This window comes from Drosophila busckii, unplaced genomic scaffold, assembly GCF_011750605.1.
Source record: "Drosophila busckii strain San Diego stock center, stock number 13000-0081.31 unplaced genomic scaffold, ASM1175060v1 hic_scaffold_46, whole genome shotgun sequence".
Lineage (NCBI taxonomy): Eukaryota > Metazoa > Arthropoda > Insecta > Diptera > Drosophilidae > Drosophila > Drosophila busckii.
Genome location: NW_022872756.1, coordinates 109,144 through 129,074, shown reverse-complemented (window position 1 = coordinate 129,074; position 19,931 = coordinate 109,144). Strand labels below are relative to the sequence as shown.

General features: G+C 36.8%; 4 protein-coding genes and 1 long non-coding RNA gene across 5 annotated transcripts; 4 read left to right on the top strand and 1 right to left on the bottom strand.

Annotated features, from left to right (window-relative positions):
• Positions 1–648: 648 nt before the first annotated feature.
• Positions 649–1,365, top strand: LOC108600517 (proteasome subunit alpha type-2-like). Its single transcript, XM_017988202.2, has one exon. The coding sequence runs from the start codon at positions 649–651 to the stop codon at positions 1,363–1,365; it is 717 nt and encodes a 238-aa protein (XP_017843691.1).
• A 4,501-nt stretch (positions 1,366–5,866) lies between these two features.
• Positions 5,867–7,763, top strand: LOC108602408 (mucin-2). Its single transcript, XM_033294831.1, has 4 exons — positions 5,867–5,950; positions 6,024–6,500; positions 6,765–6,908; positions 7,113–7,763. The coding sequence occupies exons 1-4, from the start codon at positions 5,935–5,937 to the stop codon at positions 7,691–7,693; spliced, it is 1,218 nt and encodes a 405-aa protein (XP_033150722.1). The 5' UTR covers positions 5,867–5,934; the 3' UTR covers positions 7,694–7,763.
• Positions 7,764–8,621: 858 nt separating this feature from the next.
• On the top strand, positions 8,622–9,966 carry LOC108603790. The gene is made up of 3 exons (XR_001915326.1): positions 8,622–8,755; positions 8,876–9,178; positions 9,855–9,966. It is a non-coding gene; the product is annotated as an uncharacterized LOC108603790 (long non-coding RNA).
• A 3,476-nt stretch (positions 9,967–13,442) lies between these two features.
• LOC108604806 (keratin-associated protein 5-3) lies at positions 13,443–14,070 on the bottom strand. The gene is made up of 2 exons (XM_017994414.1): positions 13,959–14,070; positions 13,443–13,901 (listed from the first exon to the last, which is right to left on the bottom strand). Exon 2 carries the CDS (start codon positions 13,878–13,880, stop codon positions 13,596–13,598), a length of 285 nt encoding a protein of 94 aa, XP_017849903.1. The 5' UTR covers positions 13,881–13,901; positions 13,959–14,070; the 3' UTR covers positions 13,443–13,595.
• A 4,808-nt stretch (positions 14,071–18,878) lies between these two features.
• Positions 18,879–19,860, top strand: LOC108600604 (ficolin-1). The gene is made up of 3 exons (XM_017988319.2): positions 18,879–18,903; positions 18,969–19,702; positions 19,761–19,860. Exons 2-3 carry the CDS (start codon positions 19,005–19,007, stop codon positions 19,789–19,791), a joined length of 729 nt encoding a protein of 242 aa, XP_017843808.2. The 5' UTR covers positions 18,879–18,903; positions 18,969–19,004; the 3' UTR covers positions 19,792–19,860.
• The last annotated feature ends 71 nt before the right edge of the window (positions 19,861–19,931 follow it).

The following is a 19,931-nucleotide window of genomic DNA, read 5'->3' as shown; positions in this document are numbered from 1 at the left end:
TGTATTTAATCAAAAATACAGAAAAATATCTATATAATAATAAAATTTTAATTTAATTTTAAAGCTAAATTTATACATTATATGTATATAAAAATAACATATTGTACGTTAATTTTATTTTTATATCATTTTTATACACTTGCGTTTCATTTTATTCAATATAATGCTAAATATATAATTTTAATTTATTGTTTATGTATTAAACGCTATAACACATTACAAGCTCTGTCGTTCGCATGCATTTCGTTACAGAAAAGCAATTGAATATATATATATATATATATAGAATGAATTAAGTTTGGAATTTAATCAGGTTGAATGGAGTTATTGCACTAACTGAAGCTTAATTCAAATTCATACAAAATAATTTAAATCTTTTACAGCTCTGCTAGTCAGTTGCGTCATTTAGCTTTGCTGCTATTTTTATAAATTATTGCTGCTGAGGCTGCTGCTGCTATCAATGTTAACCATCAACTGTAGCTTATCAGTCAACTGTTTACATAATTGCTAGCGCACATTAGCTAATTGTTGTCACGACAACAATGTCGAAAAGAGAAGTAATAATCAATTTGAAAGAGTTTACATTGCTTTGCCAGTCGAAACTATCCCAAGCACAAACTTTTGTAACTGATTTTATGCTTTGCTAAAATGTCTAATGCTGAATTCTGTGATTATTCGTTGACGACGTTCGATTGCAATGGGCGTTTGCGGCAGGTGGATTATGCTTTGGCGATGGTGAATCGCAATGCGCCTAGTGTGGGAATTGTTGGCTGCGATAGCGTTTTGCTGGCTTCGATTAAACGCGACTGCACGCCGCTGATGGAGCCCGAAACGCTGCTGAATATGCAATGTCTAAACAAGAAGTTGGGCATAGTATACGCCGGACATGAGCCGGACTATCGCGTGATGGGCAATTATGCGCTCAAGACTGTGGCCGCTTTTGATGCTGCTCATCATGAGATCATATCTATTCAAAAGCTGGTCACCTCAGTTAGCCAACTTATGCAGGAGAACACCCAAACAGTTGGCACTCGTCCCTTTGCTGTCTCCTTGCTCACCTGTGGCCATCAGCGTGGCGCTGCTCAGCTCTATGAAACGCTGCCTGGTGGCGATTTTCGCACTTATCAATGCGCTGCCATTGGCAAAGCTGCCGAGAAGCGCCGCCAGTTTATGATAAATAAACATAAATGGTCACTGGATTTGGACGGCTGCATGAATCTGGCATTGGATGCTCTGCAAAAGGATTACAATGGCATCTTGACTGCACCAATGCTGCAAATTGGTTATGCCAACTGTGCGGGCTTCGCTGAGCTGTCGACAGATGAAATCACTAAAATTCTACAGAAATATTATCTATGGGAATAAGTGCAAAAATACATATCAAACGCATTTTCGTTGAAAAAACATTTTGTGGGCAACGGAATTCTAACGAACTAAAGTTGCTCATGCAATTCGCAATAAATTTCGTTTCTCTGTTTGATTGATTTCGATTCATGGAATTTTGATACAATAATATAATATTAAAGGCAGCACATCATTTATGCATAAGCATATTATATAATAAATCGTTAAGCATTTTTTATAATTTAAAATAAAGTTACGCGTATTATATTAGCTGAGCAATATTCAAGCCAAATAAGTTTGGTATATATAAAAAACAATTTAAATAAATCGTTTGGATTTTGTGAGCAGAGCAATTTTATAAAAGTAATTATATTATTAGTTGTAACAAAATCTACTTTATAATAATTAGAAAATTTATATTAAAATTTATAATAAAAGCTTCGATGTAATTTCTCAGGGCTACTGCTAAAGAATATAGTTTTCTCTATATATAAAATATATCACGGCATAAATAAATATTTTATTTCGACTTGTTAAAGATATTTATTCAACAACTTATGGCTTGGATTATTTATAAATTACGAATTTTCTATTGAGGAATAGAAGAAGAAGCATGGAAAGTTTATATACATAAATGTAATTAAATTTCTTTTTATTTGTTTATTTATATAACATTGGGTTGAATTTTGTGAGTAGCTCGCGAGTTTTTTTTATATTTTTATAAAACAATAGTGCGTATATTTATTATTGAAGTGCTACATTATTATTATTTATTATTATTAATATATAAGATATGCTATTTTATTATTGCTTTTAATGTTTATAAGGAGTACAAATATATATTTAAGCATAAACGTCTTGCTTTAATTTTCGTTGTCAATAAAGTAAATCTTATTACCTGAGGTTTAAGTAAGCTTAAGCAGTTTTTGCAGTTTATCATTGTTTAGTTTATCTGACAGTTGCTATGTATCTGTGTCTAATTTAAGTTAGACACACACATTGGGGTTATTGTTGTATCGTCAGGCAGAGCGCATTGGTCCGACATGCTGATAAATAATTGAAAAGAAAGCAAAAACTAAAGCTAAAGCAGAGCGACAGACAGACAGACAGACACCGGAAGATGATGCTGAGAGGCAAACGCATGAGTTTGCGCTTAGATGAAATAAATTTATGTCAGTTACACACGTCACACCACACATATGCAGTCGATTGCACTTTGCTAACTAAATTTTGCGCTGCGTACGCGACTCAGTGAAGTGCAAAAGGCATTGGACTGACTTGAGAGTCTTGGACTTGGACTTGAGTCTTGGAGTTGACTTGACTTATGGCCAGATAAGCAGTCGAGAGTTTGAGTTACAGGTTAATTTATTATTGAAACTAATGTTAAAAGGGGCTGCCACATGCTGACGCCGCCGGTTTGGCTGTGTGTGAGAGAGAGAGAGAGAGAGAGAGAGAGAGCGAGTCTGCTGCTGGGGTAGGCGCAAATTATGAAATTCAAGTTGACAAATGTCAGTGACATTAATTAAATGTTGAGATATGGCAACAGCAGCTGGTTAGCGGTATGCGCTACACCAGGTGGCGACAGTGACGCCCCATTGAGTGGGTGGTTGGGTGGTTGGGTGGTTGGCTGCTTGGGCCTTAAAGCAAACTGCAGCTGATAATGCAATTGCAGTTGCAATGCGAGGCGAAAATTCAATTGCACTTCATTTAGCTGCTGCATAAATTGGGTCAGTTATTCAATTCGTCAATCAATTTATAAGGAAATTGCAAGCGCACATGCCTTAAGTCTGCAGCTACAAACATTTTTTTAAAGTCAGGCGTCCATTTTGTATATTTTTTTGCAACGCACACTTTGCCAACTTCCGCTTCCGGCGGCAAGCAAAGCAATGCAATGCAAACAGCACCCACGCGCTCTCACTCTCTCTCTCTCTCTTGCTCTCTGTCTCAGCTTTTAACGTTGCCTTCTTTATTTTGTTTTTTTTTACTGGCATGAAAATCATTAAACTGATTTATATTCCGTTTGATTCTCTCGTTTCCCTTGAAAAATGTTTCATGTGTGTGCGCTACTCTAACTAAAAGTTGCTCAGCTATATAGTTTATGCTCTTGCTCTTTTTTATTGGCAGAGCATGCAGCTTACGTTTATTTTGTTGCCTGTTTTGGCGTCGTCTGAACTTGAGTTCAAGTTTGATAAAAGGGTCGCCCGACATGCGCCCAAGACCATGCCCACTTTTTGCTTGCTGGGTGCTGCAATACGAAATTCGATAATTCAAGTCAATTTCGCATGTGTCGAGTTCGCTCAAGGGTTAAGTGATTTCTTTTGTTTCTTACACTCGGCTTGCTTTGTTGCTGCTTTGCTTTTGCTTTTGCTTTTGCCACTTGCCCCATGCGCTACGCATTTAGTCAGCTGTAAAATAAAGTCGCATAAATAAAGTGCAACATGAAATATTTAAAGCCCAACCAAAATTTAAATATACACCTACCTAACTATTGATTTTGGGCTAACTCAAACCAAGAGTAAAGAACTCGGCTAATGCGCTGCGGGCGGTCAACGATATCAACAGAAAAGAACTATATATATATATACTACGGTATAGAAAATTGTTGACCCAAAATGTTTGCACAGTTGTTGCCTTCAGCTGGGTCAGGCTTCCACCTACACCAACTCCTACCCTCCAAAGTAAAAAATGCCCTCAACGCCACTGTATGTGGCCATAGCCGGAGCCGGAGAGCGACCACCTTGAAAGGGTTGTCGTTACAGAAAATTCAATTCAATTTCGTTGAAATGTTTTATTATATGGATTTTGTTGTTGCTGCTGTTGTTGTTGTGTTGTTGTTATGCCTGATTTTAATGTAATTGCCGGTAATAGCAAACACTTTTTATGGGCTAACAAGTTGTTGTTGTTACCATTGCTGCTGCTGTTGATGTTGTCATAGGATGTTGTTGTTGGCCACGCTTAATGTTTATTTGATAATTTGTCGCATGGCATTTTTAGTTTTACCAAATTGAATTCTAATTTAAATTTAATTTGCATGTGTTATACTATAAACAAAAGCTACAAATGCCCAATTGTAGATTGTGAATTTAATAAGTCAATGCTTTAAAAATGTATTTAACAGCATTGCCAGAGAAATCTTTATTTTACTCTAAAAATTCGCTTAAGTTCCTAAGGTTTTAGTGTTGGAAATATTTTGTTAAGAAATGTCTTGCCTTTTAACGAGACCAACTCAAAGCTTGCTAAGGGTTGGTTTTAGTTCGATTTAAAATTCGCTAGCATAATTTCTATTTCAATGGGTATAAACAAAGTCTTACAACTTTACTTTCATAGTTCTGGTGTCCACGTGCCCACGTGCCTCAGCACTTAGTTATCAATTTCAAAAAAGTATGTAATAGGTTTTCCTTTGATATGCTGATTAAAATCATGTCTAAAAATAACTTACATAGTAGTTAAAAATATGATTTCTTAGTTGTGACAGAAATATTTTTTGTCGGAACTACAATCAGCATAAGTTTCATTATAAAAATTAAATAATCATGAATATTCTTTACAGTTTATTTTCTAGTATAAGTTTTATTCAGTGTATTATAGTATAGTTTTAAAGAAATTAGGAAATGAAAATTGTATCGGAAATGTTAAGATTGCGGAATATTTTAAACAGAAAAGTCCATAAATTTACAATTCTAACTTCAGATAAAACAAAATACAAAAACAATTAAATATATATATGCATTATGCTTTTATAAGCATTATTTAGGTAATTACTTGAAGTGTTTTACAAAGAAGAAAATTCAATAAAAATTCTGTTAATCTAAGAACACAAATTTCAAGTCTAAGTGCTTTAAATACTTATATGAAAATTCAAACATTTGCATTAAGCTTTCATAAAGGAACAATCTGCAAATCATGATTGTGATGCTCATTTGTTCTGCTTATTGTACAAATGCCATGCCATGCATTTGTGTGTGTGCGTGTTTGTGTGTGGCTGCCTGTGGTGTGTGTGTGTGTGCATGCATCTAATTAATTAAACAATTGTAAATTCCTTTGATAAATTAACGTCGCTAACCGTTGACCACATGAACGCATAAACGCCCGTGCAAGAATACACAAAGGCATATTGCAGACACTTTGCCGTCGTATGGGTCGCAGTAGGGGCAGCTGGCATCATCTGCGTATACTCATTGTTATATCATACAGATTGAACTCAGAAATTCAAGTTGATTTCCATTGACATTTATAGCAGGAAGCACGTAAGTTGTTAAAGCAAGTTCCGCTTGTCGGCTCGAGTATGCAAAACAATTAAATAAATTAAAAATATAATCGTTATCATTGCGCAGACTATTTTATCGATAAGTTATCAACTAGACATCAAAAACAAGCTTACAGCATCCCGACTAGCAGTCAATATCAAGGTTGGTACAAGTTTTGATAGATAAGATTATGTCGAGAATGTGACCGAAAGCTTCTTGGCTATGGCTACCATATAAAAGCGACTGCCAGCGGCAACATTGTCATTTCAGTTCAGAGTCTTCTGGTAGCCTCTACCTCTCTCTCTACATAAGGAATAGCTGCCCGCTCTCCAATCACTTGGAAATGAGAGCTTCTTACGGTAATAATCAAAACTGACTGGCGCTAAAATCAATGGACTTATCTCTTTACTTTAACATTTCAATCTTGTTCAGTCCTTGCCTGTTTGGCCCTTGTCGTCGCCAGCGCCGGAGCTGCTATTGTCAGACCCTCGGTCACCGCGGTCAATAATCAACTGTATCGTCGCTTTGTTTGTGTGAACCGCTCCAATGGCTTCCGAGCTCTTGTGCCCGGCAGTTGCTCCAAGTTCTACGAGTGTCAGAATAGCGTTGCCATTGAGACCACTTGCTCTCGTTTCTACGATCCCAAGGTGCAGGGCTGTGTGAACTACAACACCGGATGCGTTGAGGTTAAGCAAACGTCAGCATTTGTTGCAAGTGCTGGATCTGTCAATGCTGGCTCATCCAGTACCGATTGTTACACCACTCCACCCTGTGAAACGACCACACCACCCTGTGAAACTACCACACCACCATGTGAAACGACAACACCACCATGTGAAACGACAACACCACCATGTGAGACAATTACAACAACATGCAGTACACCAACAACCACAACTTGCACTACACCAAAGACTACAACATGCATACACACAACAACAACAACTTGCACTACTCCAAAGACAACAACATGCACTACACCAACAACCACAACTTGCACAACACCGAAGACAACAACGTGCACTACACCAACAACAACAACGTGCACTACACCAACAACCACAACTTGCACTACACCAAAGACTACAACATGCACCACACCAACAACCACAACTTGCACTACACCAAAGACAACAACATGCACTACACCAACAACCACAACTTGCACAACACCAAAGACTACAACATGCACTACACCAACAACCACAACTTGCACTACACCAAAGACTACAACATGCACTACACCAACAACCACAACTTGCACTACACCAAAGACTACAACATGCACCACACCAACAACCACAACGTGCACTACACCAAACACTACACCAACAACAACAACGTGCACTACACCAACAACCACAACTTGCACTACACCAAAGACTACAACATGCACCACACCAACAACCACAACTTGCACTACACCAAAGACAACAACATGCACTACACCAACAACCACAACTTGCACAACACCAAAGACAACAACATGCACTACACCAACAACCACAACTTGCACAACACCAAAGACTACAACATGCACTACACCAACAACCACAACTTGCACTACACCAAAGACTACAACATGCACCACACCAACAACCACAACGTGCACTACACCAAAGACAACAACATGCACACCAACAACAACAACTTGCACTACTCCAAAGACAACAACATGCACAACCACAACCTGCACAACTCCTCCCTGTGAGACGACAACTCCTCCCTGTGAGACGACAACTCCTCCCTGCGAGCCAACGACCGTTTGCAGCACTGGATCAATGGCCAACGGTGCCTCCGTGAATGTGCGACCCTCATCTGTTCATAAGCGACCCTCCGTTAGACCCGGCAACATGATTCTGCCCGAGGCCGTATTGACAGCCAATCCTTCGGACAGCAACAGCATGAATATGTACACGGAATACGTGTGCCGCAGCAAACCCGATGGCTTCATGATGGCCTCGCTGAGCAGCTGCAACAAGTACTACATCTGCCGCTTCGGCAAGCCATTGCTGGTGAGCTGTGGCGACAAGTACTTCAACGCACTCAAGGGCATCTGCGATCTGCCCGAGAATACGCGCTGTGTGCAGCCGCAGCTGTAAAAGTGAGAGAGATGCCCACAATGAAGCGACCACCATGCACTAAAGAGCTATAACCAGATACTACATGTGGTATCGATATATATATTATAACTAATTTCAACAATATTGCAAAACGCTAGTAAAAAGGCCATAAAAATGCAAACAAAGCAATTGTTGTCACTTTTATTTAAGCACTTGGAAGATAGGATCAAAATATATATATATGGGCTGACACTTAAGCTTACTGTCACAGCCCCATGAACTGTCAGAGCGAACATTAAAGTCAAGGACATAGGGGAGATTTGGTCACAAAAACTGACCACAAGACGCTTTGAGGCTTAGTTGGCAGCTTTTTGTATTGAAGGGTAAGCTTGTATATACGCTTATTTTTTTGTTAGCTGGCTTAGTGGCTTAGTCAAACTGCTTTAAGCACAAAATGTGGCAGCCAAAAGCCAAAGAGGCGCAGACAAAGGCGCTAATGTAAATTTGCGACTGTGTTTAACAAAATAATTAAACAACACATACACACACACACACACACACATATGCGCACTTAATGTTTTACGCTGGCTTTTATGTTTAATTTTGCAAGCGAAAACTTTTCTGTAAAAGGGTTTCGAAGGCGTCGAAAAATTACAAGAAATATAAATAACGTGACACAGCATGACATGAACAGCCAAATGGAGTAAGCGCAACAGGAATGCGAGGCCAAAAAGTAAAACCAACACACACATAAACAAACACACACACATACATATAAGCTGACATGACTTTCAGTTTCCTTAAGACATTCCCAGTTGCCATTTGCCGCGACATGTTGCTTGGGCATAAAATTTGTAATAAATGTGTGCACGAGCTTAGAGAAAAATTATTATGAGCTGATTGGCAGGCCTTGGAATTGAGAAAAACTGAGTTTATTTCAAATTTAAAAAAATATAAGCATAACTTGTAGAACTTTCGGCTTGCATACATCAAAAAACTGAAAGTTTTACAATTTAATTTCAACAACTACAACAAAGTTTTGCGCTTGAAAAAGTAAAAACAATTAAATTGTTTGTGCGCCTATTTCTGCAAAGCCTAAAGGTAAGTCTACAGTTTATAAAAAATATATGCACACAAAATAATTCATTAAAATTCTTTATATAAAACCAAAATTTTATAGTAATATAGATTTTATTTAAAATTTTTTTTTTGTGTTCGCAGCACTAAAAACTTAAGAATGTGCCGTGGACACTGTGGCTATGGACCTTTTGGCTGCTGGGGTCCCTGGACAGCTGCTGGCGGCAGCTGTGGACAAAATGGCGGCTGCATGTGCAGTCCATATGGCGGCTGTGGTGGTCCATGCGGTGGCTGCGGACCCAGCGGCTGCGGTCCCATAGGCTGCGGACCTAGCGGTCCAGCTAGCTGGCCATTCGGATTATATACGTGCTAAGCGCTTTGGAATGAAATCAGGAGGCAGAATGTGTTTTATTTTTAAATGCACAAAATAGTTACAAAATCCAAAAGGTAAGGCAACAACAAGCAAAAGCGGCAACGCGCTTTCAGCCAATAAAAATTTGACATGGCAGCTGTGCTGGGGCAATTCAATAACTCGCATGCAAAGAGTTGACGTCGCTCCGGTCGTTTGTAAACAAAGCTCGTAATTTGAATTCCTTGCCAGCTGTGTGGGCTGTAGGTGCTAACGGTAAGCCGGATTTCATTTTGTCCCCGCCTACAGCCCCCAACTTCGTTGGTTACTGTTGCCAACGCATGCGAAACGCGTCAAAGAAAAAGCTGCTAGAGTAAAATCTAAAAATAGCACGGCCAACCAACCAGTCCGCCCACTCCCACCCACTCTAACTATCATGTGATGTTATGTGTGCCGTCTGTAAGATTTTTATTACAAAATTTCTCGTGCCCTTTTCTTCATTGTTTATATGTTCGCTCCCCTCTGCTCTGACTGGGGGGGCTGCGACCGCCTGCAGTGAGCAGCAATTGCGCCTTTGCTTTATGCCCATATTGCTGTCCTTGTCGCAACAGCAATTTGCACGCCCAGTAGGCGGCCGATTCAAAGTACCTGAGCTATCAAAATTTGCATTGATCACAGCATGTTAGCTGTCTCTCTTATATAAGAATATATATAAATATACAACGTTTATTGTTACTGCAAAACTTATTAATAAATTTAATTATTTCTTTGCAGCTTGATCGCTCCCACTGTAATCTAGCGAATGGTTGAACTAAGCTATAAACAATAAGTGCTGTTAAAATTGCTTGACACTCTCGACAATAAAAATGTATTGTTTATAAAAAAATATGTGCATTTGCTTTTTGCTTGGGGTCAATTTTGGGCGATAAGCGGGCATATTTAAATATATTAAATACACAAATATAAATAAAATAAATAAGCTATTGTGAATTGAAATGCACAATTATATATATGATTACTTATAAACAAACATAATATATATGCACATAGTACTGTAGTTCAAAATTATTTATTATGCAACCTGAGATAAAATTTGTGGGCACGAAAAAACCTACATGGATACTACTAAAATAATAAAAAAAATATAAAAAAATAGTTTGATTTATAAAATTAAATAAAAACCACCCTTATTTACTATATAGTTTAATATTCAAAAATTCCTTGAACTAATAAATCTCGTAAATTTATTACTCAGTCAGTGGTCATTTCTTACTTGATAGCTAAATTGATAAAACGGTTATCATTTAATTAAGCTAAGAATTTATATGCGGGTCAAAGATCATTTGCGCAAATTCTGAAGTCACCACATCAAGTATATAAGCTTGTTGGCTTTTAATATTTAAATTCAGTTTATTTTAAACCTTGCACTTGAAAAGTTCTTTTTATTAATTCAACATGAATATATTAAAGTGTGTGTTATCATTTATAATTTACATGCAACATTTCATTTGTTTTAAGTCATATGTTTGCGTTTTTATAGGATTGCCATGCATATTTACAATTTCAAACTGATCACATGCTCAAGCACTTGGTGGAATATGAAAATAAGATTGAGCAACTGCAGCTCAAAATTAAGAATCAAGAAACAAAAGAGCAAAAGCTGCAGGCTAAAATTCGTGAGATGGCGACAACTATAGCGACACTAGAAGCTAAGCTAGCCAAGGATGAGTCCATTGCTGATCCAACTGAACCGACTAGCTGTCTACCCTTTGGTAATTCTAGTGATATTTCAAGTGATAATTCTACCAGGCACAGAAGCCTTCCAGGTGCCCTGTGATTCAAGATTCGCTGGCAACGGTTGGATCGTTATTCATCGCAGGATCGATGGCAGTGTAAGCTTTAATAGAACATGGGATGAGTACAGACAAGGCTTTGGCGATTTAAGAGGCGAGCTGTGGCTTGGCTTAGAAAAACTGCATCTAATAACCAAATTTCAGCCACATGAGCTTTATGTGTACAACTGGAGGATTTTAATAATGAAATACGCTATGCGCGCTATAGCAATTTTTCAGTTGGAAGTGAGTCGCAATTATACGAATTATTATCTTTGGGTGACTTTACTGGAACTGATGGACCCGCACTCAGTGAAATACCCAACAGAAATACCGCCCATTTAAATATGAAGTTCAGTACACCAGATCGTGATAATGATATTAGTAATGGGAATTGCGCAAGAGATTACTCAGCTGGTTGGTGGTATAGGCGGTGTTACGCTTGGTATGCATTATAATTGTTTTGAATTGAATAGCAAACTAAATTACATTTATATTTTCAGCAATCTAAATGGAGGGTATCCAAAAACTAACGAAAAACAGTACTTTACATGGGGAACTTGGCATCTGATGGCAGATAAAATTTGTTCAAATGATTAGCATTGCAACAATGAAAAACTTTTTTATAATTGAAAGGAAATTGGAATGCTGACACTTTAATTAAATAATATTGTCTAACATTTTATTGCATACATTTAATGAAAACTGAAAAAAAGCTATAAACAATTTTTTATGTATAATTCAAAAACTTAAGCTTAAGCAGCACATACTATTCATTCAAAAAAATTGTTGAAATAAAAAAAGAAAATAAATAATAAAAGTTTAAATTATTACAGCATTCAGGATACAAAAACATTTTTTATTGATTTCAAAAATTCCTCTGAACTAATAAATCTCTTTAAATTTATTGCTTTATCACAGGTGCAAGTCAAAGATCATTTCTTATTTAATAATTAAATTGATAATAAGGTTATCACTTCATTAAGCTAAGATTATATGTTCGGGTCAAAGATCATTTGCGCAAATTCTGTCGTGTACTTTCACCACATCAAGTATATAAGCTTGTTAGCTTTCAATATTTAAATTCAGAGCATTATAAACCTTGCACTTTATTAATTCATCATGAATATATTAAAATGTGTGTTATCATTTATAATTTTGCTGCTTTATGTGGAATTTAATTCAGCAATTGATTGCGATGTGGTAAACAAGTGCACCACAAATAATTCATTCAAGGATGATTCCATTGCCGATCCAGCTGAAGCGACTAGTTGTCTACCCTTTGGTAATTCTAGTGATATTCACACGATACGTTTACCTGGCACGGAAGCCTTTCAGGTGTCCTGTGATTCAAGATTCGCTGGCAACGGTTGGACCGTGATCCAACGTAGGATGGATGGGTCGGTGAGCTTTAATAGAACATGGAATAAGTATAAGCAAGGCTTTGGCGAATTGGACGGAGAGCTGTGGCTTGGCTTAGAAAAATTGCATCTAATAACCAAATTTCAGCCACAAGAGCTTTATATACAACTGGAGGATTTTAGCGGCGAGAAACGTTATGCACGCTATAGTAATTTTTCGGTTGGTAGTGAGTCGCAATTATACGAGTTATTATCTTTGGGTGACTTTTCTGGAAATACTGAAACCGCACTCACTAGGAATAAGAAAACACATCATGCGGGACATTTAAACATGAAGTTCACTACCCCAGATCGTGATAATGATTATAAGGATGGTTTTAACTGCGGAAAAGCGAACTCATCTGGCTGGTGGTTTAAGAAGTGTTATTCTTGGTATGCAATATAATTGTGTTGAATTGAATAGAACTAAATTACATTTATATTTTCAGCAATCTAAATGGACTGTATGTTAATACAAAAACTGACGAAAGACAGGAGAATACAATAAATTGGCTGGCTTGGCATTGGAAGCCACTAAAATTTGTTCAAATGATGATAAGACCAATTCAAAAATAAAACTTTTGTAAATGTAAAGTAATTGCAAAGAAAATTTAATAAATCGAAAACCTGGCATTTTAGTTAAAAAATTGTTTGCAACATTTGTTTTCTAATTTCATTCTGAAACTTAGCAGCTTTGATCTGTTCAGTTAACACCAGCAACCACCATAGCCACCAAAGGGTCCACAACCTCCACATGGAGGTCCACAGCAGCTCCATGCTCCGCATCCGCTTCCACATCCACCCGTCCAAGGACCACAGGGACCAAAGGGTCCATAGCCATAGCTACCACAACCATTGCACATCTTGCGTAGAGTTTTGAACTGAATGACATATAATAAATAATTATATTTATACAAATTTATTAAAATATTACCCAAGCTTCACAGAAATTGAAAAACAAACGATGTTTAAATTTTAAGATGTTAAATTTTGCTTACAAAAACTTTCAGTACGGAATGAATTCACTGAAAGTCTTACAGGTAATGACTATGAAATTTCAGAAGACTTGTTTAGTTTGAATTTGAGCTTGAAAAAGCCAGCTTTGTCTAAAAATTAAAACCCAACAGAAATATTTTGAACATAAGGTCCACAAATTGGTCATTTTATTAAAATAATATTTCCGAAAATTCTATTGCAACAAGGTGTAATGGCATCTGCAAATATTTTTCTCCTTATTTCGTTCTGAAATTTAGCACATATACATTTAGATCTTGTCTGGGCCGCTAACACCAGCATCCCCCACAGGGTCCACAGCCTCCGCAGGGTCCACAGCCTCCGCAGGGTCCACAACCGCCGCAGGGTCCACAGCCTCCGCAGGGTCCACAGCCCCCGCATGGGCCGCACCCACCACAAGGTCCGCACCCACCGCAGGGTCCGCAACCCCCGCAAGGTCCGCAGCCTCCGCAAGGTCCGCAACCTCCGCAAGGTCCGCAACCTCCGCAAGGTCCGCAACCTCCGCAGGGTCCGCAACCACCGCAGGGTCCGCAGCCTCCACAACCACCGCACATTGTGTATAGTTTTCTTTAGCGCTTTATAAAAAAGTTCTAATTATTTATCAAGTAGTTTTTTCATTGCTTTAGAGTTACCTTAGCTTCACAGAAATAGGAAAATAAACCGAATATTGCTGAAATTTGTAACTGGGGAAATTTTTTGTTAGTAAAACTTTCAGTACGGTGTGTTCAAGCTGAAAGTCCTACAAGTAATGCTGTTGTAAATACATTTTAAATAGCATAAAAGCTGAATGTAGTCTACTTTGATGAAGATTTGAAAATCTAGTGAGTCTCATTGCCATATAGATTGGATTGCTCAGCAGTTGAGTTCAGTTATATGCCCCTAGCAGCAGCAGCAGCAGTTAGGTGGCGCCGTTTGGCAGTCGTAATTATTATACCTGAGAGCCAGGACAGGCAGCTAACGGTGTCAGGATCTCATGGCAGCAGCAGCAGCTGCAGGAGCAATTTTTACGACGTCATTAACCCAACAAGTAGCTTCCGTTGCAGCAACGGGTTAGTTGCAACTGCAAAAGCTTTAGGACACAGTTATGCGCCTGCAAATATGAAATGCCAAATAGCTGCAGGCAAAATTGTTTTGGGGCCAGACGAAATTTTGTTGCCATTTAACGATGAGTTCAACAATTTAAATTTAAGCAGCAAAAACATATTTGCCAAGTTCGAAGCGTTAATAATTTGTTGTTGTTGCATATTCAGGAAATTTAACACGCAACGTTGTTCAAGCCCGCGAGCTCATCTCTGTGCCCTGTGTGTGTGTGTGTGTGTGTGTGTGTGTGTGTGTGTGTTTATGGCCAAAAGTTTTACAAGCACAACGCCTACACAAATTATGGCCTGTAATATAAAACTTGGCTAATGAGCCGCTAAGCAGCAGCCGCGTGGCAAATAAAACGCCAAAGGGTTAACAGTACTCGTAACTAGAAGTAGCAGCAACATAACAATTATAAAACAAAATGCCGCAGAGCTATGAAAATCCAACGACTTGCAGCATAAAATTTAATAACAATGGCAATAGCAATAGCAATAGCAGTAGCAACAGCAAATTGGCTCTGGGTCTAGGCTGAAGCAAAAATTTATGAAATTTAAATTGTCGCGTTGGCTCAAATCAAAGACAAGAATACAGCCAACCACCCACCCACCCACTCAGCTGCAGAGGGTGTTTGCAGCTTAAGGGCAGCTCAGGCAACAGCTGTGCCCAGCAGATTCTCTCCCTCTCCCTCTCTCTAGCTCTCTCTCTCTCTCTCCCTTTCTCTGGGGATAAATTAGTGGTTTTGCCGCTGCTGCTCTAATATAGTCATCGTCAAGTTTTGTCGCTGTCTTGCGACATTTTTCACCCTTAGCCCGCCTCACTGATTTAATATTTATTTTATTAATAGAAAATTAACATAAAAAAATTGCCGAAATATTTTGACACTTGGCATTGCCAGTCCTGACTGCTGCTTGAGGGTGGCAGCAGAGTGTGGGGGTGAAAGTTGCTTGTTTATCAGAGCGGGGTTGGCTTGTTATTATTTTGACACTTGCCAAACAATTGGCATGCGAAAATGAAACCCCAGCTGTCTTAAAGTAACAACAACAACAGCAACAGCCCAGACATCATACCAGGCAACAATTTTATTATGGAATTTTGTAAATTAAATATTTACACGACAGCTGTGTGCGTAGGAACTTTGAATGCCCTTGATTCAATATTGCGTTTGCATATAATTTAATTTAATAGTTGGCTGCTTTAGTGCTTTAACATATAGAAATCTATATCATAGCTTAGTTGACAATAAATTGGATTGCATATTTTGAATGCTTATTAGCAATAACCCTCAATATTTGATTAGTTTAAAATTTAAATATTTTTTTGCTACAAAATTTTCGAAGCGTCATGAATTTTACAGCTTAGCAAACTTTTCTTTGGTGTTAGATATTATTAAAAATAGCATCAAAGCAATTGTTTCAATTTATTTTATCTTAAAATTGTTGATTCACTTTTCAAAATTATTAAGCTTATTTTTTCAATATACTAAAAGTTTTTTAAAATATTTTTTATGCGTCAACGACAATATAAAATATAATAAGAAAATAATAATGTAAAAATTCTCTTTTATTTAAATATTTTCTACTGAACTAAGCTTTAATAATTTGCATAATATTTAACTTTCATTCATTAGATAAATCATAGCAATTTTTATACTTTTTAAAGCCTTGGGTATGGCATATTTATTTTGAAATTAATTTAATATCGAATTAGAATTTTTAAAGACACTTCAATTAGCCTGACAGCGCTCTAAGCACTCACCTTACCAAAGTAAACAACAACAAAAAGTAAGCATTGCTCATTTCTATAGAAAAACAAATAATAACAAGAAAAAAAGTGAGAAAAGGCAAAAAATGAGTCATGGGGCTGCTGGAAAACAAAGCGTGAAAACGCGCTGAATGCTGTGTCACTAATTCAGGTAATTTGTCACTTTATTTACATTTTAAATTAATGTTGTTGTTGCTGTTTGTTATGCCAAAGTTGCTGGTTGGACAACGCACAAGCGAGAAAACCAATTTCCATTTTCATTTTGTGGCCAAACGCAGCGCACACAGCAGACAAAACAAATGAGTGGCTGACGTGCGGGACGAACGGACGGACGGACGGATGAAAAGGCAAAAGTAACAAAATACACAAATAGAAAAGGAAACCCTTTTGCTTGAGTTTCTGACGCTGTCGAAGTCGCAGGACAAGCGAGCGCGCTACCAAGAAATGCGATTAACATTTAAGGCAGCGACGCTCACGTGCCCAACGTGCGGTTTGCCTGGCCGTTCCACACGGCGTATGCTTAATTTGAATGAAGTGCCAACAACCGTGGTGTTAGGCAAAAGGCGCACATACAAGAATACGCCGCCTTTTAATGATGCTGTTTACTTAGCATTTGATGTGACAGCCAGTGAGCCCTCCAGGGAAAAGAATTATAATCAAGCTAACAAGAAAAAATAAAAGACTGTCAAACATATGCCAGATGACATATAAAAAATTAATTAAAAACTCAAACAAATGCAGCAAATACAGCGAACTATGTTCTGATATATAATATGGCCAAAGAAAATAATTTTAATTGAAGTAGTAAAATATTTGGAATATTTAAAAGCAGATTTAATAAATATAAAAATAATATATGCAACAAATTAAGATAAAATAAATGAAAATAAATTTAAAAAAAATAATAAACGCAAAAATTGTTGAGTTTAGATAAAAACTATAAAAAAAATTATAATTTGCTTAAATAAGTTGCTAATTTAAAATGAATTAGTAAAATATTTGGAATATTGAAAAGCTGATTTAAAAATAAGAATTTAGAATAAAAAAATATATGCATGTAAATTAAACAAATTAATATTAAAAATGATGAAAATAAATTTTAAAAATTAATAGACTCAAAAATATTTCAATTTAGATAAAAAATATTAAGAAATTATATAGATAATTTGCTTGCCAAATAGATTTGCCAAGAAGCTGTAATGCTGTTTACTTAGCTAAAGAGAATAAAAGAAAAAGAATGCTAAGCAATAGAAATGAGAAAATAAATGAAATAAAAAAGATTGTCAAACATATGCCAAGCTGACATATAAAAAATTAATTAAAAACTCAACAATTTTCTTGAGTTAATTAAAATGCAGCACAGCTGAGAAAATTGCAATTGGATTTTGATTGAGTAAATATCTTAAATTACTATTTATATAATAAAATTCAGCAGTTCTTTTTTTGTCTTCAATTACATTGCAAAGTTTCAATCAACGAAATGAAGCAGACAATCTTGACATTTATGTGTGTGTGGCAGCATAAATTTGTAGCAAAATCACCAAGCAGAGACACAGACACCTGGCAACAAATAAAAATAAACACACGTGTGTGTTCTCAGCCATGTTCATTGCCAAAACGTGAGCCAAAGATGCAGTACAAAGTGGTAGCGCTTGTGGCTTTTTGTCAAAACAAAAGATTAACTGCCGCCACAATAATAGTTGAGAGCAACAACAACAACAACTGTCACTACTCTGCGAAGTTGCATATAAATATTTAAAACAATGGCTCGGGCTCGGGCTGCTTGTTGAGCTTCTTCATATGCCTGACCACGTACGCTATCAATGTCCAATCTTGGCCGACTCCCAAGCCAAGCCAAGCCAAGCCAAGGCAGGCGGCATGCCACGCCGACATGAGATGAATTTATTTGGCTTCCACTGCTTTTCATAATTTGCTTATTTTATTTGCTTTGATTCACTTTTTGCCAAGCAGCAACCCCAAGCACTGTTTGCCTTGCCGACTGAGCTTTATATATATATATATATTTATATATACATTCTTTATACATTTTATTTGATATGCGCCTTGGCAGACAATGAGCTTAAATTGTAAACTCTAGCTAGAGAGTCAGTTAGATATTTCAATGGGTTATGTCATTCGTAAAGCTGCAAAGCTTTTGAGTTCGAGCTGCAGCTGCTACAGTAATCAACAAATATAGCAAACACAGCTTCGGACATTATTATAGAATATAGCAGAAATATATAACAATTAAATTATAAATTTATGCAAATGAAAGAAAATGCTATAAAAATTCTAAAATACCTCATAAATTTATATACATTATTTTATTTTTACACTGTCAATTGCATTACCATTTTGCCAATCATATCAAACATCCATAATGCACTTAATGTTGCTATATAATTTAATATTCAAAAATTCCTTGAACTAATAAATCTCGTAAATTTATTACTCAAAGTCAGTGGTCATTTCTTTCTTGATAACTAAATTGATAAAACGGTTATCATTTAATTAAGCTAAGAATTTATATGCGGGTCAAAGATCATTTGCGCAAATTCTGAAGTCACCACATCAAGTATATAAGCTTGTTGGCTTTTAATATTTAAATTCAGTTTATTTTAAACCTTGCACTTGAAAAGTTCTTTTTATTAATTCAACATGTATATATTAAAGTGTGTGTTATCATTGATGTTTTTGCTTGTGGAATTTAATTCAGCAATTGATTGCGATGTGGTAAGCAAGTGCACCAAAAATAGTTCATTTCATTTGTTTTAAGTCATATGTTTGCGTTTTTATAGGATTGCCATGCATATTTACAATTTCAAACTGATCACATGCTCAAGCACTTGGTGGAATATGAAAATAAGATTGAGCAACTGCAGCTCAAAATTAAGAATCAAGAAACAAAAGAGCAAAAGCTGCAGGCTAAAATTCGTGAGATGGCGACAACTATAGCGACACTAGAAGCTAAGCTAGCCAAGGATGAGTCCATTGCTGATCCAACTGAACCGACTAGCTGTCTACCCTTTGGTAATTCTAGTGATATTCACACAATACGTTTACCAGGCACGGAAGCCTTCCAGGTGCCCTGTGATTCAAGATTCGCTGGCAACGGTTGGATCGTTATTCATCGCAGGATCGATGGCAGTGTAAGCTTTAATAGAACATGGGATGAGTACAGACAAGGCTTTGGCGATTTAAGAGGCGAGCTGTGGCTTGGCTTAGAAAAACTGCATCTAATAACCAAATTTCAGCCACATGAGCTTTATGTACAACTGGAGGATTTTAATAATGAAATACGCTATGCGCGCTATAGCAATTTTTCAGTTGGAAGTGAGTCGCAATTATACGAATTATTATCTTTGGGTGACTTTACTGGAACTGATGGACCCGCACTCAGTGAAATACCCAACAGAAATACCGCCCATTTAAATATGAAGTTCAGTACACCAGATCGTGATAATGATATTAGTAATGGGAATTGCGCAAGAGATTACTCAGCTGGTTGGTGGTATCATAACTGTTACTCTTGGTATGCATTATAATTGTGTTGAATGGAATAGCCAACTAAATAATTTATATATTTCCAGCAATCTAAATGGAGGTGTATCCAAAAACTAACGAAAAACAGTACTTTACAATACTCTGGGGAACTTGGCATCTGATGCAGCTAAAATTTGTTCAAATGATGATAAGACCAGTTTAAAAATAAAACTTTATTATAATTGTAAAGGAAATTGGAATGCTGACATTTTAATTAA